At 36.0% G+C, this 25,762-nt stretch overlaps 3 protein-coding genes across 3 annotated transcripts; 1 reads left to right on the top strand and 2 right to left on the bottom strand.

The window, feature by feature from the left end:
• Positions 1-4,464: 4,464 nt before the first annotated feature.
• kctd9b (potassium channel tetramerization domain containing 9b) lies at positions 4,465-9,017 on the bottom strand. The gene is made up of 12 exons (XM_081353614.1): positions 8,849-9,017; positions 8,642-8,763; positions 8,515-8,558; positions 8,331-8,430; positions 7,456-7,511; positions 7,225-7,353; positions 6,864-6,931; positions 6,690-6,785; positions 6,456-6,605; positions 5,391-5,496; positions 5,172-5,305; positions 4,465-5,088 (listed from the first exon to the last, which is right to left on the bottom strand). The coding sequence occupies exons 1-12, from the start codon at positions 8,963-8,965 to the stop codon at positions 4,972-4,974; spliced, it is 1,239 nt and encodes a 412-aa protein (XP_081209740.1). The 5' UTR covers positions 8,966-9,017; the 3' UTR covers positions 4,465-4,971.
• Positions 9,018-9,516: 499 nt separating this feature from the next.
• actr1b (actin related protein 1B) lies at positions 9,517-17,277 on the bottom strand. The gene is made up of 11 exons (XM_081354443.1): positions 17,060-17,277; positions 15,912-15,976; positions 15,266-15,341; positions 13,462-13,587; positions 13,071-13,195; positions 12,769-12,985; positions 12,561-12,653; positions 12,075-12,249; positions 11,929-11,990; positions 11,808-11,848; positions 9,517-11,111 (listed from the first exon to the last, which is right to left on the bottom strand). The coding sequence occupies exons 1-11, from the start codon at positions 17,105-17,107 to the stop codon at positions 11,009-11,011; spliced, it is 1,131 nt and encodes a 376-aa protein (XP_081210569.1). The 5' UTR covers positions 17,108-17,277; the 3' UTR covers positions 9,517-11,008.
• A 432-nt stretch (positions 17,278-17,709) lies between these two features.
• On the top strand, positions 17,710-22,758 carry marchf5l (membrane-associated ring finger (C3HC4) 5, like). The gene is made up of 7 exons (XM_081354442.1): positions 17,710-17,849; positions 18,345-18,444; positions 18,525-18,727; positions 19,904-20,034; positions 20,112-20,295; positions 21,463-21,629; positions 21,716-22,758. The coding sequence occupies exons 2-7, from the start codon at positions 18,416-18,418 to the stop codon at positions 21,875-21,877; spliced, it is 876 nt and encodes a 291-aa protein (XP_081210568.1). The 5' UTR covers positions 17,710-17,849; positions 18,345-18,415; the 3' UTR covers positions 21,878-22,758.
• The last annotated feature ends 3,004 nt before the right edge of the window (positions 22,759-25,762 follow it).

Below are 25,762 nucleotides of genomic sequence, written 5' to 3'. Positions count from 1 at the left end.
TGGAGGTATTACTGATGTATTTTATGTCACAGAATAAAATATGAAAATATCTTAAGCTTGTGTTAATACAGGCCTTATTTCAGGCGTTTAAACAAAAACCCATTCAACAAATCCACTGACTTTGGGACGATGGGACCGGAATGGCTAAAATGCTAATAAAATTTTGGCTTCAAAAAAATGCATCATTCCTGCAACACTATTGACAGGGTACTTGAAAGAATACCATGGAATTACCATGAAATATTATCTACAAATTAATATTTGACTACAGAATATAGCTTTATGGTGTGTTTTTAGTCATTTTGGAGATTAACAGATCCGATTTCCATTCACTGTAATTGTATGGAAAAGAAGAAAAAAAGAAAGGAGAAAGTCATGGTGCGAAACAACAAATTGACAGAATGTTTATTTTGGGGATTGTTTGAGTGGTGTTGTTAGGTACAATCATAAGCATTTAATACTTTAATAAAACGGCAGAACAGCAAAAATATGTATGGTTTAAAAACAATTAGTAGCACCCATGGGCGTCAGTTTGGTTTGAAATGTGGTGGGGACAGAGACGCATTTGGAAGTGCATTTTCAGAAGTGCTGGGTACAATGACGCATTCATTTTTTTCTCTCTTTCGCGCAGGTTATAAGACGATGTCCTGTAGCTCAGACACGGCCCCACTTTTCAACAGGCCCACCCAAAACTTTCAAAAAAAAAAAAAAATTTGATAATTAATAATTTGATTAAAAAATAATCAATAATTATTAAAAAAAAATCGCCAATAACCTCATAATTTGTGCTAAAATAGTGCTTAGTTTTAAAAAACATTTTTAAAAGCTGGTTATATTTTGATGTTTCTGCGTAAGTTCAGCAGACAGTGAGGTTCGGGTTAGTTCCGATCAGAGTGGAGAGCGCATTTCTGAATATTCCGCTCCGCTGGTCCACTTCGTAAAAGTAATGATTATGAATGCGTCTAAATACGCCGTGAATGTGAATGTGTATCTTTATCACACGCTCAAAAAGCTTAAGCAAATAGTATCAGCCCCCAATCATGCAAAATTAATCAATGAATTAATCTTTTTGAAAATATATTTTATATAGGCTTTTTTATATTTTATATAGCCTATACGTTTTTTTAATATTATATATTATACAGGCCTAATAAGATTTATTTTTGTTAATAGGCTATATCTACATTACCTAGAGATATAATTAAACAAAAAGTAGTCAAAACACATCTAACAGAACATAAGTTGTTTATTTTTTACAACATTGTGTTCTTATTTTGTTTAATTAAGATGTATAACGGATTGTCACCTTATAAACAGTCCCTTTTTTAATGGAATGATACACCCTTATAATAAAGAAAAAGCTTCAGTGATAAAGAATATGAACGCAATGCATTTAATTATAGATTAAGCGTTTTCCTTCCATAGAAACCCTTTATTATTTAAAATAGGTGGCTCTCAACGTGTCTTTCTATGGGAGGATGGCATAGCGGTGCACAGCAAATATTCAATGCATTCGATGAAAATATTCAATGGTATTCAATGCAAAACAAAAATTAAAAAATACAATTAGCCAATAAAATAAACAAATTATTGTGGCATTAATTAGCCCATAAAAAATATTTATTTTAAAGCCTAAACTAATTTGTTTAAAGAAAAACACCAGCGTTTGGCGTTTATCTGTAGCTATAGGCTAAGTGTTTCAGACGCCCTTTTCAAACTGGCGCAAGAAAATGCAACAGAATTTGATTAGTTAAACATGAAGATGATTATCCGTCTGGCATGGCCGCTCGCTCTAACGTTAACCTAAATGTTTGTTGTTATGAAGCGCATATCCGAGTGTTTGTGCGGAGTGTGGAGCGCGCACTATATGACATGGATAGAGGCGCCGGTGCCATCACTCGCATTTTCCTATCAACAGTTGAAACAACTTAAAATACTCCATTTCTGGTCATACAGAAAATAATAATACATCAGTCGCAACTACGTTTACTTGTGTAAACTCACAACAACAATAAAACGGTGTGCTTTTGTAAAATAAAAGAAAACGAACAGGGCGCGCTTTCATGATCTCTGTGAAATGGATCGCGCCTCAAAAATGAACTGACAAACAGTGTATAGAGTAGACAAGCCTCACAGACATGAGAAATATAACAATAAAGTTAATAAAAAAAATGTCCACCAACGAAAAAAAAATCCAATCGAAAGCAAATACGGTAGCTACCATCTGATTATGTAATCCTGTCCGTATAAAAGGCGCATCTAGGCTACATTACAGCGGAGATGTGGAGATGCAGGCAGCCTACACTGATTTAGAAAAGACTAGCTCATTAATAAACAATTAAAATGCATCGTTATTTTAAAACGACATAAGATTTCGTTATTAGACATAATTGAGGTGAAAAAATAATATATGTGCAATGCGTCACCGTATGATTCTGCTATATTTACTTTTTAGCTATATAGGCTATTAAATCCAGGCAAATGGTTCATGAAACACTGATTAAAATTAAGATATAATTAATACAAAACGAAATTCACTTTAAAGAAAGGCAGCTGTTCTGGGGTGCGTTTCCCGAAAGCATCGTTGGCCAACTATGGTCGCAAGTTCCGTCGTTACCAATAGAGTTCAATGGACATTGCGATGAACTTGCGACCATAGTTGGCCAACGATGCTTTCGGGAAACGCACCCCTGTTTGAGGTGTCTGTGAAAGTTTTAAAGCAGTCTTTTAGTGCCGCTTTCAGACCGCTTTACGTCCGTAACCGTAAACTTTTTTCCCTCATAAATGCGAACATGGAAAATAAAATAAAACGAATATTATAATGTTTTTTTGTTGGGTCAGACAATGATTACCAAATTTCTCTCTCATGCTCCTCCCAACTGAAAACTGTCAAAAAATCGAACCAAAAGTCAAATTAATATGGAGGGAAGTTAAAAGTGGTGGGTACAAAATGACCCATGAGGAAAACCGGGGGGTACACGTCCCCCCCGTCCCCCCCGAAATCGACGCCTATGGTAGCACCAATAATCACACACACACACACACACAAAAAAACCCCGATTCTTCCGCCAAGTAAGCTAGTTCATTAGCCGTCATCTGTTTACTATTGCAATGCACTTTGGCGCATTAATATGGAACTCGGTGTGGTTCGGTTCGTCCATCCTAAACTATTGCGAAAATTCTAAAATTATTACAACTAAATTTTTTGTAGAAAATGGCAACTGTCACAGTTTTGTACATGAGTAAATATAATTTATACCTAACTAACGTTACTGGGCAGACGTTCATTACAACAGGGACTTAGCTAGCAGCAGTGCTCATCTGCTCCTGTATATGTTTTTTCCACACACTCAGGTCCAATCAATCACTCTGGCAGGTCATCCTGGTGAACAGATTTCACGGTCTGCTACAGTACTCATCTGTTGTGATGAGCTACTGACCGTCATGGATGAGCTGAGACTCTTCCCAGAAGGTGTAGAAGAATCTGTAGATGGCAACCAACACGTCCCATCAATGACTGGGTTTTGTAGAGACTTTGCTGCCCCTGCTGGCGTTTAATGCTCTGCCAGGATATTTGTAAAAGCATCATGATGATTTCTGTTGTACTACTGAATCGGTTATGCACTAAAGCAAGTAAACTTATGCTATATTTCATATTCAGCATTTGACCTTATCGTTTATAGAGCAAATTGAATAATATGATTTATAAAACGTGGCTCAAAAAATGTCAAACAGTATATTAAAGGGATAGTTCAGTCAATAATAATCATTTACTCACCCTCAAGTTGTTCTAAACCTGTATGAATTTCCTTCTTGTGTTGAACACAAAAGAAGACATTCTGAAGAATATGGTTAACCAAACAGTGCCCATTGACTTCCATAGTATTGGGGCAAAAAATACAATAGAGGTCAATGACTATCATCAACTTTCCAGCATTCTTCAAAATATCTTCTTTTGTGTCCAAAAAAAAAGAAAAGAAAGAAATTCATACAGGTTTGGAACAACAGTAAGTGATGACTGAATTTTCATTTTTGGGTGAACCATCACTCTAACAATAAAGATTTTGTGTCAGTTTTCATGACAATTAAGCGCATTACGGTAATTTGTTTGGACATTTTCATTTTTTAATGATTTCCATTTTTAATGATTATCATTAGGTTATCAATTTGATTTGAAACTGAAATATAGTGAATGAATTTTGTAATTACATTTCTTTTTAAATCAGCATAAAGGCATGACAACAAATACTATTATATTTAAATATTTTATATATTATTTTAAAAATAAAATATAGATTTCAAATATTTCACATTACAATGAGACTGAAATTTCTGTGCTTAATTGTCATGAAAATAATGCAAAAAACTATCTAGACCGCATCTGCTAATAATCTAATATAATGAAAATCATTTTTCTCTTGCATGAATAAATAAAGTGTCTGTAAGGGTTATGGTTAGCAAAAACTCAAATCTAAACTCCTCTTTGAATCTCCAGTGTTTGACTTTATTGGATCTCGACAGAGGTGGTGACATAAAACTAGCAGGTTTCTGGCTGATGTTTTCCTTTTTGCATGCAGACACAGTCCAGAAAAAGCCACGTAACAGTGAAACGAGCAAAACAGTGTAAAACTGGCACGTATGAAAAGGTATAAAATTGCACATTCACAGAAAAGCCACATTCCTAAATATGAATCAAATGCAATAACACACATTTCAGATGTTCAGTTCACAGACCAGCAGTGACACATGTAGAAGCTTTGCACAAATGTAATGCATAATATTGCAAGTCACATGACGTGCATTGAGAAATATAGCAAACACCATCCATAATAAAGCAATGCATCGAAATAAATGTTCTTGAGGCAACAGATGAACAGATAATATCAACAGGCGTAAGGTCACGTGACAGTCATTAGGTTTGCAGGTAGGTTTTCAATTAAAGCTGCTCTGTGAAGAGGCGAACATAAGCGGCTATCTGACACTCTGGGACATGTGCAGTGGTGTCAGCATCTCCTCAAAAATGGCCCCCTTCACGTTAGAGCCCCGCAGGTTCGCCTCCTGGAGGTCGCAGCCGGACAGGTCACAGTTCTGTTTCACAAAAACATCAAAGTCAAAAACACAAGAAAACATGCCAAACTCCTGAATGATTCTGAACCGGAACGGTTGGTCACCTCCAGGTCGGTTCCTGCCAAAGTGGCGCCCCGCAAGTTACAGTTCTTGAGTTTGGCGTTCTTCAGCGTGGCCACGCGGAGGTTTATACCCGTCATTTGACTGCCCTCCATTTCCACCCCCTTTAGATTGGCACCTGTGAGGAAATTACACACATTACAAACTGGGAATATGAGATCCAAGAGAAGCGCTTCAGTTCAAGTCAAGTGTGCTCATTCTACCCTCTAGATTTGCTTTGAGTCCGGCGGGATCTTCAAAATTACAGCCTTTAAGAGACGCCCCTTCTGCATTGGTGCAAAGCATTTTCACGCCCTGTAAATTGGCACCCTGAAAGAACAAATGTGAAAAGACCAAATCAGTGTCACAGAGAGAGTGGGTGAATGTCAAAAAAACATAACAAATACGTAAATAAATTTTGCATTAATAAAAATACTATTTTTAACTATTGAAAACAAAGTTTTAATGAAAATTAAGTGCATTTTTCATCCAAAATTCTCATTACTGTTATACATTTGGAAATTTTTCTTTTATTGTTTATAGTTCCCATTATTCTCTGTGATGATTATCATTGGTTTATACATTTGATTTGACTCTCAGCACTGTAATATATTAAAGATTTATTTAAGTTAGCATAATTAAAAGCATAACAAATAGCATGATAAATACACTACTTTTCAAAAGTTTGGGGACAGTATTTTTCTTTTAAAGAAATTAATCATTCTTTTCAACAAGGACGCATTCAATTGATCAAACATGACGGTAAATGAATTCCTATTGTTACAAAAACGTTACTTTTAATGTTACTTTTGATTCTTTCTATTCATCAAAGAATCCTGAACATATTTTTTATCATGGTTTCCACAAAAAAGCACAACTGTTTTCAACATGATAATAATCATAAATGTTTCTTGAACAGCAAATCAGCATATTAGAATAATTACTGAAGGATCATGTGACTCTGAAGACTGGTCATAATGATGCTGAAAATCACAGGAATAAATTACGTTTTAAAATATATTAAACTGTATAGAATATATAGAAAACAGTAGAATGGTGATTTTTGATCAAGAGAAGTCTTTAAAAAACATATTTAAAAAAAAAACTTACTGACCGCAAACTTTTGAATGGTAGTGTAAAATATTTTAAATGCTATTTAAAAACCTAATTTAAATAATAAAAACTTTTATTTCAGTTATTAAAGTAATGAAACTGCTAAATTCTCATTCAAATAATGCATTTTTTTTTTCTTCTTTTGATTTTATGGTGAATGACAGGTACATCCTTACATCCAGATTGGCATTGGAGAGGTCTGCCCTCTCCAGGTTGGTACCGCAGAGGTTGGCGTGTGTGAGGTTACAGCGGCTGAGGTTGGCCATCTTGAAGTTGATGTAACGTAGGTCAAGACGAGAGAGATCCGCCCCACTGAAATTCAGGCCCTAGGAGAAACAGTTCACGCATTTGAGAGATTGAAATAATGCACAGAATAAAAATATAAACCAGTGCAAATATTCAGTGGCTACCTGACATCGAAGTTCTGATTTGGTTGGAGTGGCAAGCAGAAATCGCACAAACTCTTTGCGGGAGATGGGCGAGTGGTCTTCAGGAGGCTGGGAATTCTGACGCAGGAGGAAAGACCCATTTTTGTTATTCATGCTCAAGTCAACTTAACTTTATGTGCATTTCTTATTTTTTACCTTAATAACTCCTTCTAGCTGCTCAGCAAGACGTTCGATTCCAAAGAAGCGAGCTTCTTCAAGCACACCTGTATAAAATAGAGTTCAATATGTACTCAATTAACATGCAAAGAGGCTAGCCAATCATAACAGAGCTCATTTACATATTAGAACATCATCCGGGTACTTCTCGCCTACTATTTGTCGACTACTGTATATTAGGGAAGTATTCGATTTCGGATGCAGCGTAAAGGTCATGGAAAATGAAATTAATGTTGTTTGGTGCAAGAAACCTTCCCTAACATTATAAGTAGAACCAATAACCAATAAAACGCTATAAAAAGGGTGGAATTTGTTTCGTTTTCATTTTCAAGCCTCGTACCCAGCAGATTAATCCCGTCATTGATAATGAGCTGTCCGTGTCTCAGGTAATTTAATATGGGCTCAAAGTAATCTGGACTCCGGTCAATGAGATACGCTCCTTGCTCGTCCTGCTTGTTTCCCCAAACATCTGCCAGGGAATGATAATAAAAAAACTGTAGTATGAATAAATGCATTAAGACAGCACATTTTTTTACGTTTGACAAAAAAACAACATTAGATCAGTCCTTACCTTTGTCTCTGAACATGTGAGCCAACATGCTCTCCGGTTCTTTGACCAAAGTGCTTCTAACAACCAAAGGAGAGTGTTAAAAGTGTTAAATTCATCACACAGAGCAGATGTAGAGCAGATTAAATGGGTTGAGGGAGTCACAAAAACATTCAAAATACATAAATAAATAAAAATATATCATTTTGCTAAAAAATTTGATTTTTATTACTGAGAAATAATTGTTTTTATTTTCTATACTGTAAATTTACATCTCAGTGGCTACCGACCTTTCTCTAGTGTCATTATTTAAGAAAAAATATTGTCAAGACTGCATCGCATAGGTGACCTTGTCATGTGGTAGACTACGTGTTACTTTTCTCAGTGCTAGAATTCCAGTCATTTCTAATTACATGACATATTTTTATAATTGTAATTAATATATATATAGTATAATTGTACCAGACAGTTTTTGGGTCCCATTGACTTCCATAGTATATTTTTTTCCTACTATGGAAGTCAATGGGACCCAAAAACTGTCTGGTTACTGATAATCTTCTAAATATCTTCTTTTCTGTTCAGCAGAAGAAAGAAATTCATACAGGTTTGGAACAACATGAGGGTGAGTATATGATGACAGAATTTTCATTTTAAAAGTGAACTTCTCCTTTAATGTATATATTATTTATAGCTATTAAATTAAAAAATTAATATTATTTCAATAATTTAATTTAAATAATATATTTATTTCACATTACTGTAACAAGAATGAAATGTTTGTTAAAATTGTCATGTAAACAATGCAAAGGAGATGGTTGCTTGTGATGGTTTAGAATAGATTATGGATTACAGTTAATGAGATTATTAGTGTGATGATGTGTTTTGTGTAGTGACATCACCTTGTGGTTGTGAACCGCCGGCCTCCCACATTGAGTGTGATCCAGTCTGTGTGCGCCCAGGAGTGGAACTCATGCGGACTGTCTGGGTTATTTGGTGGATCTGTGGGACATGATTCAATCAAGACGGATTAAGACAACTGAAAACAGATCTAAGACCAGAACAATGTTATAATTTCAAACTCACCGACAAAAGATTCTCCATCCGATATATACAAGACATCATCATCTCTGTTAACACATGTAACACAAATGTTTTTTGTTTGTGATTTGTGCATATAAATATACATAAGAGAAGTAGTTATTGTACTTACCTGATGAGGGCTATATCATCGATAAGACCTCCTTTCCCATTGTATATGTTGGCAGCTTTTATTCCAAATTTTGTGCTTGCAACTGACAGTAGATCAGCTAGAGTTCCATAAACAGCCACCACCTGATAAAAGCAGTCATGAGTGGAGCAACAACATGCTATTTTTACATTTATATTACAAGGACAATAGATAACAAAGCATACACACCTTCCCATTGTGTGAGGTTCCATTCACAAACAGCGTGACTCTTCTCATATCCGAGGGTGTAATGTGACTCTTAGGTGTTTGTTTATATTGTTTAAACTCCACGTTACTGTAAAACATCAAAGCATTTCCGACTATTGCAGAAGACTGTTTACTTCCGTAATGACTGCAGCCAATCAGAGACTTTGAAAACGGAGCGCAGCAGGGCAGGGCAGTTCGAAACGGTGGGCGGGGTTAGAGGAGCGAACATCGTCTGTGATTGGTCAGGTACGATTGGTCTAAATAACTTTGTAAATTTACATTTCAGTGACTACTTACCTGTCTCTCGTGCGATTATTCAAGAAAAAATATTGCCAAGACCGCTGATGAAGACCTGATCACATGGTACTTACACCTTTATTTAATTTAACACAATATTTGACTATCAATAACAGCAACTAACTCCAAAATGTCATTATTTAATTTTATAATATTAATAGCTATAGTAAAAGTTATATAATAGTTGATTTAGGGACCCTAAGAAAGATGAGTTTTGGGCGTAATAAAAATGGCATACTAAGTCAAACCACTTCAATGTGACGAAACTCAGCAGTCTTGAAAACCACTGTTGACAACATCAGCAATAATGTACAAGCAGACAAGTTTTAGTTTACAGAATAGAGAGAAGCATATTCCAGAGATCATTAATTTATTTATCATACTGAATTTACAAAATTAAAAGAAAAAGCAACAATTGAAGAAACAGGTTTGTACATTTCAGTCCTTTTTGTCATTTATTTTTTGTTGGTTTTTTTAATGTTTTTAACAGTTTTGAATAGCAACCCACTGTACACAAGGCTTATGATGATATTTCTAGATCTTTAAAAAGAAAAACAACCAAGATGCTCTAACTTTCCAATGACGACACCGGAGTAAGGCGAATCCTAGGTTGGACAAACTGGACTTAAACGCAACCCTGCTACCCATCATCCCAATAGAGAGCAGCAACAAACACTACAGAAATACTAGTGCCAGAAGAGCTTCTAAATCCATTCGGCCACCCTCTGCCTTCTATATCCACGTCAATCAGATTTACATTGAAATAACACACAATCTGTGTCATCCTGTTGTTTTCATGCACTAATCAGGAATTCGGGGAGTCTCTGAATTTACATCGAAATCGTGCCACAAAGTCTTATGGCAATGTGAAACTCACTGGACGACTTCATTAAAGCTTCAGTCCGCAGAGTTAACAATATGAGAATCATGGGAAATGTAAAATGTTCAGTGAAAAAAAAAAAAAAACTAAAAGGGCTAATGCTCGCATCAAGTCAATTTCTGTGCGGTGACAATTATGGTCTACAACTTAAAGCTGGAAAACATAATTCTGAGAGCAAAATTTATAGACAGTAAACAACTCAAAATGGTTCTTTACAGCCGCCCCTTTTCATAAACCGATGATTCCACGTTAAAATGTGCTGTATACTAATAATAATACTTGTTGACATTTCAAGCAGCGATAAACCTAGCAACCTACCGCGTACATTGTATTTCAGTATACATTATTAAGTTCCCTTGAGTGGTTTCAGCCTCGAGACGGTCAAAGGGAGGGACACAGACAGGAAACACAGTAGTGTCCATTACAGTGAATTGTTGTAGTGGTGAGCGATGCCTTTTCTACTGTATACGTTCGCCATTAACGCCGCAAAACAGTCAAATGAATAAGAATAAAAATACTATGTTGACAACTTCGACCTCTTCGGTTCTGGAATGAAATTCTTACAACAGAGTAAAACATTCACCTTCATGTTTCATTAGAATAGATATGACAATATCATAGAGGGCAGGGTAAATAGTGTAATAAATATCTAAGCGCAGGATTGAAGCATTGGCTTTAAATGAAACAATAGTTAACAGTATTGACTGATGCCCTGAAAAGCCGGGGGGGTTTTCGGTGTTTGATGGGTGCAGAACGGGCAAGGGATGCCCGGTCGCATCCTGCCCCAGTCCCGCTCGCAGGGTGTCCCGAACGAGAGCTGGGCAGAGGACACGGAAGGCATGCCTTAGCTGCGGATGGGAGGCCCGGCGGGTAGATGGGTAGGGAGGGAAACAGAGGGAGGCCAAGCGAGAGAGGAGAGGGATGTGAAACCGCAGAGATCAGGGAGGCTGGTGGCCTAAACCCCATTAAAAAGTCTTCCGGTGGATGGCACGGGCGCGATCTTCCTCGTATTCTTTCTTGGAGACCCACATCTTCTTAAAGGTGTCAAGTGAAGCCAGGATAGATCCCCTATACGAAGCATGAGGGAAAAACACCATAAAATACACCCAAACAACTTGACTTAAAATACATAAACTACTGTTCAAAAGTTTGGGGTCGGTAAGAAATCTCAGTAACTGTTTATTTTACAGTGTCCTTGTTACATAGTAATAACAGTAAATTATGCATAATTACATGCAACTAACCCTCAACCAAATCTTAATCCTACCCTAACCCTATAGTAAGTACATGAAGTTGCTTAATATTACTCAGTACTTAAATACATAATTACACTGTAACAATGACACCTTAAAATAAAGTGTAACTGAAATCTCTTCTGTTCACCAAGGCTGTATTTGTTGGATCAAAGATACAGTAAAACAGTAATATTGCAATTTTCTATTGAATATATTTTAAAATGTAATTGATCCCTGTGATGCAAAGCTGAATTTCCAGCATCATTACTCCAGTCTTCAGTGCGTGATCCTTCAGAAATCATTCTAATGTGCTGATTTGCTGCTCAAGAAACATTTCTGATTATTATCAATGTTGAACAAAGTTCAAAAGAACTGCATTTAATTGAACTTTTGTCACTTTTGCTCAATTTAATGCATCCATGTTGAATAAAAGTATTAGTTTCTTTCTTTCTTTTTTTAAAACTGATCTCAAACTTTTGAACGGTAACATATAAACTTGTATATATATAACATGTATACATGTTCTTACCCTATCCATGTTGAATAAAGTCTCTCCTGTGGTGCAGATATCTGAAACAAGAAAAAAAATTATTATTATTTAGCGACACAGTTCTCAAGCCAAGCTAAAATTCCTTAGATGTGCCGGTCACCTTAATTTTAACGTCTTTGGGTGCGAGTTTCTTCACTTCACTTAACAACCGGTCTCCAAAACCTGCGAGGAACAACAAGACAGACTTTCAGTTTTCTCACTGGGTGGAGAACTGAAAGAAGTTCTTGACTGATATGTTTGCCTTACCTTTAAGGAGCGTTGAACCGCCAGACAGCACTATGTTTGAGAAGAGGGTGCGTCGAAGATCCATGTCTGACTTCTGAATGGCGAAGGCCAGCACTTCATGAATACCCTCGCTCTCATCTCCAATCAGATCAGGCCTGAAGAGAAGCTCTGGAGCCCTGAACCGCGCCGGGCCGATCTGTGAGAGACAAACAGCTGTGAGTAACACCAAATGGTTTACATGAGTACTAGTCAAAGTCAATATGAAATTAAAATGAACACTTTTTACTTTCTTAATACAAAATTCTGGTGTCATCATGAACAAGTTATCAGTGCACTTTATTGCAAAGAAGAAAAAATACACCAAATTATGGAAGGTTATGAATGCCATTCAATTTTGACTTGAACCTGGACTGAACCATTAGTGAATTTCAATTAAACTAGGATATGATACCTAATTTTATGACCATCTAAGCATACACTAACATCTACTGGCAAATTCATTCTTACATCTAGAGTGCTTCCGTCAGGTAGAGTGTATTGTGCTTTTTCAGTTTCTAGAGTTTCATCCTTCTGGGGGTTGAGGGAAAGGTAGCAGGCTCTCTGGAAAACAAATAAAACAGCATTTTTTCATATTTTCTTCAACGTGAAACATCTAACATCTAGATTATAATTGTCATGAACGGCAAAAGAAAGTGTCATCGAAAGAGTCTCGTACCTCCTTGATGGTGCGAACGACCTCAAACTCTGCAGAAGTGTGGAAATCGTAGCCTTCCTTGCGCAGGAGTAGGCGGAGGTATCGGGAGACGTCACGTCCGGCGATGTCCACGCGCATGATGGAATGTGGAATGGCGAATCCCTCGTATATGGGGACAGCGTGTGTCACACCATCCCCAGCATCCAGGACCACACCTGTGGTTCGGCCTGTGGCGTATCTGTCAGGCAGGAAACGAGTGTGCATGAGAGAGGAAGTATGAGGCGTGATATCAGGAAGAAGGACATTGAAAGCTCTGAACTCACAAACTGAGCACCGCCTGCATGGAGATGAACAGCGCCGGCACGTTGAAGGTCTCGAAGAAAACCTCTGCCGCCCGTTCACGGTTTTTACTGGGGTTCAGTGGTGCTTCGGTCAACAGTACAGGATGCTGAAAGACACATAAATATATAAATGTCTGAACAATATAGCGCAAGACAGTGCTGTTAACTAAAACTATAAAAGACAATAACATTTTGGTAATTAAAATAAAATGGAGATCCAATAAAATATAAATATTAGATGTAAAACTTAAAAATGAGGGGAAAAAAGCTATTAAAAAAATAAGTTATGTTGAACTTCTTATGAACTTAAGAATTAACAAATACTATAAATAACACTAAAATAATTCTGGTGAAGAATAAATTCAATCCACACCTCCTCAGAGAAGGTCTGCAGCTGTTCCTTTGAGTACACATACTGCCAGATGCGCTCCATGTCATTCCAGTCTTTCACGATGCCGTGTTCCATGGGATAGCGCACGGACAGCAGCCCCCTGTGCTCCTGCATATGCCACAGATATAAAGAACACATTATGATTTTACATGATTACAATGCAACTTAAAGACAGCATGAAATCAAAACTGCCCCTTTAATTTGCACGTTATATTAAAGGGATACTTCACCTCTGGGAAGATGAATGTGTATTTAAAATAGGTCATTTAAGTAGAAGAAATGTGGAGAAATTTTTTAATTTGGAGCTTTCTAGACTGAGAAAAGCCAGAAAATGTATTTTTGGCTTATGTGGATGAAAGACAACAACTCCCAGAATGCACTTGCTTCGCTGCCTTAGGAGGCCACGCCTACCGGTTAGAGAGCAGTGAGCACAGTTGAAAACAACAAGGCTAGCCTAAGTAAGTGATGAGTTTGCCAGGGATTTAGAGACCCAAAATGTCCGGGATTCGGCTTTTGCGTTCTACAGTTGCCATTCATTCATCATGTTTACTGTGGCGAGCAGGACGAGGCTGACGGCCGCGGGAGAACGGCGCGAGGCCGGTGGCTTCATTACTGAGACGCGCCGGGTCTCGCATCTCTCACGGAGGAGCGGGAATTTTCTTAGCAATGTTAAAACGCACATCAACCGATCACTTGTTTAGCGTTCATGTAAACACTACAGTAAGATTCACCGATCGGAATTAATTCAGTTAGATTGAAACGAGAGGTGTGCATGTAAACAATGAATGGCGACCGCAGAACGCAAAAGCCGAATCCCGGACATTTTTAACAGTCTCGCCCGCCGGACAAGTCCGGGAAAAGGAAGATGGTAACCCCTACTTACTCAGATTTCTCCTATTATTCAGCTTTCTCCACAGAACAAGAGCATGCTAGCTTAGCTTCCAAAGAAAGACGGCTGATACTGTGTACATTCTGTGAGTGAGATCCCACCCTGTATGGGCGGGTTGAAAACATGCGGAACAACGCCATCTACTGGCTGTAGTCTTTAGCCTTTGGACAGAAAATCCTCCGATGACGCAAAATGACGATTTTTGCGTCATCTGAGGATTTTTTCCAGACAAAAAATACATAAATCTCTCCTCTCAGGGGGATATGAGGGGGGAAAGCATGGTAATTCGAAAATACTACAGGTTTTCTACTAATACAAAGCTTAATGCTAAATCCTGAAGTAACCCTTTAAAGGCACACTATGCAGTTTCCGTTGTTCTCAAACAGCAACCCCTAGAGTCGCTGTGGAGTACTTGTGTTTATCGTTACTGTTGTAAATACCACTCGCGCAGAGCCGTCTCTGCACTCTTCCGACAGCGCTTTCTTCATCGACTCTGCCATGATTCACGTTTGAAATGCGTGCTAGTGTCTTCTATAGAGGCTGCTTCATATGTTGTTGATGTATGTGACGTCGTGCCGTAAAGCAAGTCGTGATTCTCGCCAGATTTGGCGGGGCGCCACCTCTCAAACCTGCATTGCTGGTTTTGCCCCCGCGTTGCTATTGGGATGATTCGCCCTACTACGAGTTCGTTTACAATCGAAATGACTTCGAAGCTGTTATATTAAGGTACAAATCTTGCATAGTGTGCCTTTAACTTTTCTGTTCTGTTGACATGCACAAAATATTATTAACCAATATTTATTGAATACTGTTGCACATTACGGAAGTTAAATGCATTGTGAATGTCAAGATAAAACACATTTTCAATAGAAACATGTACTTTAAATAAAGTTTTACCTCGGCTTTGGGTCCAATAAACAGATCTCCCTCAAGGGCACCGGCCATCACCCGAACATGCTTGGGTCGCCCCACACTAGAAATAAACCGTTCTGGTTAATATAACACCTCAATGTGTGTGTGCATTTTGTTTTACTGTTTTTGAAAGAAGCCTCTTATGCTCACCAAGGCTGCATTTATTTGATCAAAAATACAATTAAAATAGTAATATAGTGCAATAATTATTACAATTTAAAATAACTGTTTGCTATTTTAATATATTTTAAAATGTGATTTATTCCTGTGATGCAAAACTGAATTTTCAGCATCATTACTCCAGTCTTCAGTGTCACATGATCCTTCAGAAATCATTTAAATATGCTTATTTGCTACTCAAGAAACATTTTTATTAATATCAATGTTGAAAACAGTTGTGCTGCTTAATGTTTCAGGTAACCAGGATACATTTATTTCCAGGATTCTTTGAATAGAAAGTCCAAAAGAACGCCATTTATTTAAAATAGAAATCTTTTGTAACATTATAAATGTCTTTAATGTCACTTTTGATCGATTTAACACAACCTTGCTGAATAAAATTATTTCTTTAAAAAAAACTTCTGAGCCAAAACCTTTTCAGTGCGGTAATACCAATCAAATGGTTACTCACTAATTTGGGAAACAGTATTTAGGGATCTGATCTCCAGCAAAGCCAGCCTTAATAACTCCAGAACCCTGTAAGAGAAGTAAGAGGAAAAAAGAAAGAAAATGAAACTCCAATATGAACTCCAATTGTACAGGGAGTAAACTGTATAACACTTTATTTTACAATGTCCTTGTTACAAATGTTACATGTAGTTACTGTAATAACTATAAATGATGCATAATTACACACAACTAACCCTAAACCAAACCCCAATCCCCAATTAATTATTATTACACAGTTCTTAAATGCATAATTACTCTGTAACACTGTGTACACTGTAAAAAAAAGTGTAACAGTAAACTGCATGAACTATAAAAGCACAAACAGTGAATGTGTTGTAAAATGATTCATCTGATGTTCTGAACCCTTCTTGTTTGATCTTGAGTCATGAGACAGAGCTGGAGGGAGCAACAAGAAACTCAACAGCGACAGACTACAGTAGAGAGACACTGTGAGAAAACATCCCAATGTTCCCTTAAACATCACTGACATTTACTAAGTTTTCATAATTTTAGCAACCTGTGACATTCATTCAGGCTTTGAGGTTACAGAGCTCCCACCTTAAATCTGATTAAAGGTTGAAGCTTATTAGTTCTCCATCTATTGCTCCACTCTTCTGGCTTGTGTTAAAATCAATTTTGTAATTTATATAAATTATTTCAAACTATGAAATGTGGCTGTAAATACAAGGCGGGGTCACAGACAGCCATCTTGGCAACAATAACAACTCTAACTAAAATAAAGGTTTCTATCTGATAGATTCTCGTTGACAACCATGCATATTGCGATATCTCATTAATATGAACAACGTAGAATCATTTATTTGACATTTGAGTGATTAATTCAAAGAACCATTGAAATGAGTAGCAAATCAGCTTTATACCGACACATCATACTGAGCAGCGAATGCCTCAGGATTACGCATTTAATACAGATACACTGTTATGCTTTACATGATAAAGTGTTTAGACGTGCATCAGACTGTGCACAGCAAATAAAATCCAAAACATCTCATTTAGCATTGGCCGGCTAGCGCAGGGTTTGGCACAATGGCATTAGCTTTAGCCTCTTAGCACAGACTGGGTGTGGAGGGCTGCTGACATCATACTCACATTATCAATCACAACCGGCTGGTTGGCTATAATATCATACGACTCCATGTTCAGCCTGCGCTTGTGTGCGTTTTTCGGTCAACTCGTTCGCAAGAAGCAACGTTTATGATTTTCTGTTCATGTAAATAAAAAATAACCGTCGCTGCTTGGCAGTAAAACCACAGGCTGAGCGGTGATGCGTCAACCGAACCTCACTGTGGAGGGAGCCAATCAAACGCGCTGGACTAGGAGATGACTGACAGCTCATTTAGCCAATAGTCATTTGGTTCGAAGGCGCAGTTTGACAACATCCTAGACTTACACAAAAATAAAAAAATATTAAAAATTTAAAGTGTGTTATTTTATAAATGTATTTATATGTTATGCTCACATGTAATTGGAAATATATGGTATTTAATTTCTTGTTTTTTAGGGGCAAAATAATGGAGATGATAATAGCAAACGACTGCAGTATCAGAGAGGAAGCTAACCGTAAAAAAAAAAAAACATAATAAATATTGCATTAGCATATTGCATTTTGAACAATTATCCAACACACTTAATTCACTTTTTGTTTTTATTTAAGCATTCTCTTACAATAAGTAAGACTATACATAAATACGCGGTTAAACGTGAAACGGATATTATAGCACGTTCGGGACATTTATTTTGACAACCGGAAGTAGCTTATCCGGAAATTGTTCTTCAAGAGGTTGTTATTCTGTCCTCCGAGAAATTGAAAGTGTCAAATCAGCCTAGAGATCCAAACTAAACGACTATCAGAAAAGATTAATCTACAAAACATCTTCAGGTGAGTATCTACATTTGAATTCAGTTAACAATGTTGGCTGAATGACCAGGTGTGGTATGTTTATTGCTGTAAGAACTTTAATGTTGAGGTATGGGGCTGTTTGATTTGTTTACAGTGAGTCATTCCAAAGGATAATTGTGTTGAATTATACATTTAAATTTGCGCAGTGTCCACTGCCCTGACATTCACACGCGATCAAGGCCTGATTAACTCAAAAATAATAATGATAATGTAACTGCAAAATATTTCTAGCGCATCTTTCATTCAAAGACAGACGTTAGAAGAATAACTATCATGCCATGTGTCATACCATATCCTATACTCTATTTAAAAATACCTTTTATTGAAATATTTTGTAATATCTGTCATATAAATGATGCTGACCACCCTAATATAAGATCAATCATATTATGTGTTTAGCTCCAAGTATCATTGAATAAAAAATGCAGTATAGCAAATATTCTTGTATTTAAGTGTAATGATCTCTGTGAACAGGTGTTGTACACTGAGCCTGCTCTGGCTCACTCATGTTGGAGCTGGAGACCCTGGATCAAACCTGACACAAGATGGCCTGTGTAGATGAACCTCCAGAGAAGTGAGTTTCTCCATTAGTTGTGAATCACCGTTTAGTGGTCCTCTTAGATATGTGCTCACTAACATGTCGTCCAACGACAGGCACTGCTGGGTTTGTTTTGCCACGGAGAAGGAGGATCGCGCTGCAGAATGGGTCAGTCCGTGCCGCTGTAAGGGCTGCACTAAGTGGATCCATCAGTCTTGCTTACAGCGTTGGCTCGACGAAAAACAGAAGGGAAACAGTGGTGGAGCCGTCAGCTGCCCGCAATGTGGCACTGAATATCATATAGTTTTCCCCAAAATGGGTAAGTATTTGCACTTCACCTTTTTGAAGGGAGACTTACTGATACCGGTTTTCTCTTTCGTTGGATGTCTCGTCATGGACTCTTACATATTTTATGCATATCCTTATTGCATCAAAATATTCTGGATCATTTTATCCCGATAAAAATGTGGTACTGTTAGCTCTGTTTTGCACCAGTGTTGTTATTAACGAAAACTATTTGTTAACTGATAGAAAGCTCATGTAAATGAAAATAAAAATATTAGATGAAAAACATAAACTTAAAAATGTAAATGAGAATTGAAATTCTGAAATAAGTGTAAGTTGAAGACTAAAATGAAAACTTAAATACAAATAAATGAAAGCTAAGCTATTAAAAAATATATATTTTTAACTGAAATACAGCTGAGATAAATTATACATTTTAGATGAAAACTTAAAATGAAAAAAATGAAAATTTAAATTCTGAAATAAAATAAGTGTAATTTGAAATACAAAAATTATTAAAACTCAAACAAACTATTAAAAAATATTTTTGTTAACTGAAATAAAGCTGAGATGCATTAAAATATATAAATATTAAATGGGAAATTTAAACGTAAAAAATGTCAACGAAAATTGAAATACTGAAATAAAATAAGTGTAAATTGAAATACAAAAATTACTAAAAACCCAAATAAAGATAAATTAAAGCTAAACTATCTACAACAATTTTTTTAACTGAAATAAAGCTGAGATAAATTAAATATAAATATTAATGAAAAACTTAAAAAAGTAAACGAAAATTGAAATAGTAAAATTGCTATACTTTTTTATTTTTTAACAAAAAATAATAATTGTAAAAGCATATAAAGCAAGCTAAAATTAAAATGAAACCGGTCAAAATAAATGTTCGAAATATTAATAATTACTCTTAAAAGTGACACGACATGAAGGCCAGGTATAGTAACCCACACTCTGAATATGTCCTCTGTATTTAAATAGTATATAAGTAATACTAAATATTGTTTTATAACAGTTTTGCACTCATTTTCACTTCCCATTTAAGCACAAATTACAAATTAGCTCAGAAAAAGTGACAGAAGTGCACAGATGCTGTGTGGGCTTACTAATGACTAATATTCCGTCATTCTGTGTGGCTGTTATTTTGGTCAGTGAATAGGGAAGTGTTAAATGTGTGGTTGTGTCTCTGTTCCAGGGCCTCTGGTGTACTTCCTCCAGCAGGTGGATCGAGCTCTGTCCAGGGCCAGTCCGTTCGCTGCGGCTGGAGTCGTGGTGGGCACCGTCTATTGGTCGGCCGTGACCTACGGTGCCGTCACGGTTATGCAGGTGCGTTGAAGACAGGAGGAAGAAAGGAGCTTGGCTCTCCTTGGCTCTTTTGAACACTTTTTCTTCTCTGTTTTCAGGTGGTGGGGCATAAGAAGGGTCTGGATGTGATGGAGCGTGCGGATCCTCTCTTCCTGCTCATGGGTTTACCCACCATCCCCGTCATGCTGGTACTGGGGAAAATGATCCGCTGGGAGGATTACGTGGTGCGGCTCTGGCAGCGACACTCTTCCAAGCTTCAGATCTTCAGCGGGCTTGTACCTGGTATGTGGACGACAGCGTGAAACTGGGCTGTAGTTCATTGTTGTTCTTTATACTTCAACTAAAACTATCAAAAATCGTTTTCGTTATTTGAAATTAAAGCTTAATATTATTTAAAAAAACTAATAAAAAATGACAAAAGCACTAAATATAGAATGAAAGCTTTTATTTTTATGTTTTCATTTAGATTTAAGTTTGTTTTAGTCATTTTGTTATTATTGAGAAAAATTATTATATATTTCTATATTTTCAGTTAATTTGTTGAAGTACTAATATTACTAACATTAAAATAAAAAAGCTAAAATTAAAGCTTTTTTGTTTTTATTTTAGTTTAAGTTTTAGTCATTTTGTTATTTGCTTTTGTCATTATTAAAAAACAATTAGATTCATCTTTATTTTTGTTTTCAGTTAATTTAAATTCAAACAATATAAAGCGTTTATTTTTTTTTGAAAGTGTGAAATTTTCATTTTAGTTTGTTTGTAACTTTTTATTTGCTTTTGTTATATTTCTTTTTAAACTATTATATTTAGTTTTATTTTTTCAGTTTTAGTCATTTTAGTACTTCAACAAATTCTCTTTTATTTTTATATTTTCAGTTTCAGCAAAGTAATTAAATTACAAAAAATTTAACAAATAAAAATAGATTTAAAGCTATATATAATTTTTTTAAACATAAAATGACTAAAATTTAAACTAAAATGAAAATGAAAGCTTTTATTGTCAGTTTTCTATTAAAACTATTGTCAGTTTTCTTTTTTGTTTTAGTTAAAGTTTGTCACTTTTTAATTGCTTTTGTCATTTTTATTTTAAAAAGCAACTATATTTAGCTTTTTCATTTCAGTTTGTCATTTTAGTACTTTAATTCACTATTTTATTTTATTTTCAGTTAAGTCGTTAAAGTACTAAAATGACTAAAACTGAAATTAAAAAAGCTAAATATATATATATATTTATTTTTTTACTAAAATAACACTGATCCATCCAAAAATGTACATTGACATTTACTCACCCTCTCATTCTAAACCCATTATATATAATATGTATACATATTTAATGGATAGCTCATTTTTGTGTGAACTGTTCTTTTAAAGCATCTTAGAATGGATGATTTACTGTCATAATCATACCGTAAACCATTTTTGAAGTACAAATATCATTTGTTTGCACAGGGATGGGTCGTGCTCTGCCCCGCGCCCCAGCAGAAGGCGGATACGGAGGAGACCATCTCTCTGTGTCTCGCACCCTGTGTGGAGCCCTCATCTTCCCCTCCATTGCCAGCCTGGTGGGTCGTCTCCTGTTCCGCAGAGTCCCGTCAAACCTGCAGCGCACCATCCTGGTGAGAGTCCACAGCCCTGAGCGCCTACCATACAACCTGGAATTACATTAACAAGTGCAACGCCTAACCCAGTTTTCCTCTTCCAGGGTGGCATTGCCTTCGTGGTGATTAAGGGAGTGCTGAAAGTGTATTTCAAACAGCAGCAGTACCTCATCCAGGCCAACAGACACATCCTGAATTACCCCGAGCCCGAGGGACGAGCAGACGGCGCTGTTGAGGACGACAACGAAGACAGTAGCAATGAATGAAGAGGATGCACTTACGGAAATCAACAAATGAACTGTAGTATAGGATTCGCAGAATAAAAATACATATTTACGGATGTTTAAAGACATAATTTTTCAGCTTCACATGGCTCTAATATAGCACAAACACGTTTGCGATGTGTTATTATAATGCAATGATGGCTGAAATTCTTTCATCTGTGAGAAACTCTTGCTGGGGTGTTGAAGTGCTTGTAATAGCGAAATGCACCTTCAGATGGCGCCAAAACAAAGCTGGAAACTGCACTGTGCACTGATGTCTGGTGAAGAAAGACATTGTCATTTATGCTGCAAATGTACCAGCAGAATCATGGAATGAGAATGAGTTTATTGATTCTATTTGAAGGCAATACACACTTGCTCTTTAAAGGCAATTACTAATAAAGATAATAAACCCAGAAACTTTGACTTTGATGCATTACTGTAATCGTTTTTGATAAAGGTGGTGCAACCTGTGGAAAAAGACCAATTTGCATGTCTGGGTAAGACCAGTCCAGGGTCAGATGTCATATTTGACCCCAAAATCAAAAGAGATTTTATATTTGTTTTATATTATGCATGTATTTTGCTTAAAGAAAATAAAACCCAATTTTTGGTTGCATGATTAGGAGGTGCAACATGGAAACATTTGGATCATTTCACTCCAAAAATTAAAGAAATAAGAAATAATATTCTGCATAAAGATAATTTATTTATTTTTTTTGCATTGGATTTGTGATGTATTAAATGTATTTTCAGACCGAATTCAAATGAGCTGTAATACACTTGGATGTTTATTATTATTATATTTTTAGTGATTGTCATTGTTTTCAATGTTTCTCATGTAAAAATGCAAAATAAAAATATATACATTATTGGAAACACTTTAAAATAAGATTCCATTAGTTAAGTTAGTTAATGCATTAACTAATATTAACTAACAATGAACAATACATTTGTTACAGTATGTATTAATCTTTGTTAACATAAATTAATATAAATACAACTGTTCATTGTTAGTTCAGGTTTATTAACTAATGTTAACAGATAGAACTTTAAGGTATTAGTAAATGTTTAGATTAACATTGAACTAAGATTAATAAATGCTTTGGAAATATTTTTTATAGTTGGTTCATATTAACTGATGTAGTTAACTAATGTTTAAAAAATGAAAACTTATTTCATAGTGTTACCATATTATTTAATTTTTGCAATAAAAATAAAAAGTAAAAATATATGTAGGCTATATAATATGATGTAGCATATGCAATATAAATGAAATCAGAAATAAATTTAAAATTTTAACATTAAAGTAGTTAAAAGGAGAATTTGTCAGAGTAATGAGATTTTTGTCATGAAAATAATGTATCAATCCAACCAATCTCAATGGTGCTAAAAATTGGGTTCATTTTCTTTATGCAAAATACATGCATAATATAAAACAAATATAAAAATCTCTTTTGAGAAAAAAAAAAGACCTCTGATCTTGGACAGGTCTCATAAGATTCGCATGAAAATGAAAATACTGAGTGGATCTAATAAATGTGTTAGTGTTGATCATATTTTAAAGGCATATCACCAAAAAAGTTGTCATATTCACCCTCAAGTTGTTCCAAACCTGGAACAAATCTATGGCCTTTTAGGGCTTCCATACCCTCAAGATATTCCAACCATGTATGAATTTCTTTCTTCTGTTGAACACAAAAGAAGATATTTAAAAGAATGTTGGTAATCAACTGTCTGGTTACCAGCATTCTTTAAAATATCTTCTTTTGTGTTCAACAACAGAAGAAAGAAATTCATACATGGTTGGAATATCTTGAGGGTATGGAAGCCCTAAAAGGCCATAGATTATTATTTTTTCTATCTTGTTTACTCGTGATCTCGACATATTCTCCTGATGTCTACATAACAAAAGTTGTTATTTTTACAATGATTGTTTAATTCTAAAACACACTGCACGAACGAACGCAAACCTCCGCGCCTCTGTCGACAGATAAACCGTGCACTCATTTAAGCCTATTGTGGATATTTTCAACAAAAAGTTTGCTTCGCTTAATAATAAAGTCTACAATAAAAAATTTAGGCTAATATGGGCTAATTAATCACTGTTCAATCAATGTAGGCTAAGCATTTTATTTGTGTAACTTAGAGAAAAAAAATATGTCGAGATCACGAGAAAATTAAGTCGTGATAATGAGAAAACAACTTTTGTTATGTCGTGATCACGAGAAAACAAGAAAAGAATAATAATCCGTGGACTCTTGGCTTCCGTATGAGGGTAGGCTAAGTAAACGATGGGGGAAAAATCATTTTTGGGTTAACTACCCCTTTAAGGAACGCAGAACAGAAGTGTTAATCATCTAGTCGTAGAATTTTCCCGCGCTTTCCTTCACGCTGAGAGCGAGCGGCATCACATCATGTCTGCACTCCGGCTGCCTTTTGAAGGAATGGCGAAGACAAGACTGAGGGAAAAGGCACCCCATTAACATTCTGGTTTGCTTCTGATCTCTTATTTTTTTATTTCTGAAAGAAAAAAGAAAAAAAACATGAATAATGTAAAAGTTTGCATATGGTAAAGGGCTGGCTGGGAGAAAAGACAGCAGGGGGAGCGCAATCGGCTCACCCGAGATGACTTCATTTGGGTTTAAAAATACACCCCCGCTCACAGCCGCATCTAAAACAGTCTTCTGGGATTGTTTGTCGCTCATTTTTAAACATCTCTACAAAGTATTACAACGGCAGACAGTCAGGCTTTATCACAGATGTCAAACATAAAGTCAGACAGTGGAACGTATACTACGTTCATGAGTCATGACGCAGAAAATCTTAAACCCCACAATGCATCTGTCACTTACGGGCCATGAACATAGGCTGTATACCTACGATGTAATTGACCTATACTTCGCACATACAGTTGAAAGTAAATGCCTTAAATTAAGCTATTTGTATGGAACCAATCAGCCAGATATGAAATCAAAGGATTTGGATGGCTGAAGATGCATAACATAGGCAAAATGACGGTCAAAATTCATGTCACAACATCGAAGTAGAACACATTTCTTCAGATATTTTTAGTGGTCTACCTTGATGATCCAGATGAAAAGAAATGTACTTTGAGGCATAATGAAAAGTAACGAGCAAAGGAACATAAAAAGAGACACATAGGCCTAAAATATCCAGCCGCTATAATGAAAAAAAAGAAGAAGAAAAAAAGATAAAAGGCCGTTTTTGTGACTTTGGATTTACATCTTAAGAACAAAAAATTACAACAACTAGAATCATACACATATAGGCTATGTTACTTTATCTACTATAAAATGACAGTCTATGAGCAAAACAATCTGCCGGCAGTCGCGAGTAGTCCCCCTCGCATTCGTCACGGTGCCACTGAGTGTAAAAACACGAAAGGCGAAGCTTGAATTTCCAGGTATATCCCTCTTTGGCTAATGTATTTTCAAGATGGAGGCGCAACATGGCTGCCGCCATTCGAGCGACTCGCTCGTATGTATTCTAAATGGCAGATTCTATGCTTACGAGAATACTTGATTAGTTGGTAGAAGTAATTACACATTAATGAACACATATTATTTTGAAAGAACGAAGTGATTTTTGCTAAGAATCAACTTAAAAAATTACACAGTGTAGCTTTAATAATTTATCCAATAAACATGAAAATGTGCTATATAGCTAGGGCATTGCCCTCAAACATCAAAGACTATCAAAATGTGCTGCACTAGCAAGTAAATCTGATTGCAGAAAGACTATAGGGGAGATTCTGTCATATCAAGCAGTACACATCAAAGCTGCTGGGCTTACTTATATGACGTATGAATAAAATAACAAAAGTGGGGCTCATTAGAGTAGACTAGACTGCAGATAACCCACGGC

Source organism: Scardinius erythrophthalmus (assembly GCF_964197995.2).
Source record: "Scardinius erythrophthalmus genome assembly, chromosome: 23".
Taxonomy (NCBI): Eukaryota; Metazoa; Chordata; class Actinopteri; order Cypriniformes; family Leuciscidae; genus Scardinius; species Scardinius erythrophthalmus.
Note: the sequence above shows the minus strand (reverse complement) of the source record. Positions and strands in the feature narration are given on the sequence as shown.

What these genes read in the sequence shown, in the direction of transcription:
- kctd9b (XM_081353614.1), bottom strand. Translation starts at nt 8,965, where the DNA reads ATGTTTTACAGTAACGTGGAGTTTAAACAATATAAACAAACACCTAAG. An exon ending in GATGATATAGCCCTCATCAG is followed by an intron (nt 8,559 to 8,641) that starts GTAAGTACAATA and finishes ATGTGTTAACAG; the next exon opens with AGATGATGATGTCTTGTATA. An exon ending in GGATGGAGAATCTTTTGTCG is followed by an intron (nt 8,431 to 8,514) that starts GTGAGTTTGAAA and finishes CATGTCCCACAG; the next exon opens with ATCCACCAAATAACCCAGAC.
- actr1b (XM_081354443.1), bottom strand. Translation starts at nt 17,107, where the DNA reads ATGGAGTCGTATGATATTATAGCCAACCAGCCGGTTGTGATTGATAAT. An exon ending in AAATACTGTTTCCCAAATTA is followed by an intron (nt 15,342 to 15,911) that starts GTGAGTAACCAT and finishes GTTTATTTCTAG; the next exon opens with TGTGGGGCGACCCAAGCATG. An exon ending in ATGCAGGCGGTGCTCAGTTT is followed by an intron (nt 12,986 to 13,070) that starts GTGAGTTCAGAG and finishes CCTGCCTGACAG; the next exon opens with ATACGCCACAGGCCGAACCA.
- marchf5l (XM_081354442.1), top strand. Translation starts at nt 18,416, where the DNA reads ATGGCCTGTGTAGATGAACCTCCAGAGAA. An exon ending in CTTCAGCGGGCTTGTACCTG is followed by an intron (nt 20,296 to 21,462) that starts GTATGTGGACGA and finishes TTGTTTGCACAG; the next exon opens with GGATGGGTCGTGCTCTGCCC. An exon ending in ACCTGCAGCGCACCATCCTG is followed by an intron (nt 21,630 to 21,715) that starts GTGAGAGTCCAC and finishes TTCCTCTTCCAG; the next exon opens with GGTGGCATTGCCTTCGTGGT.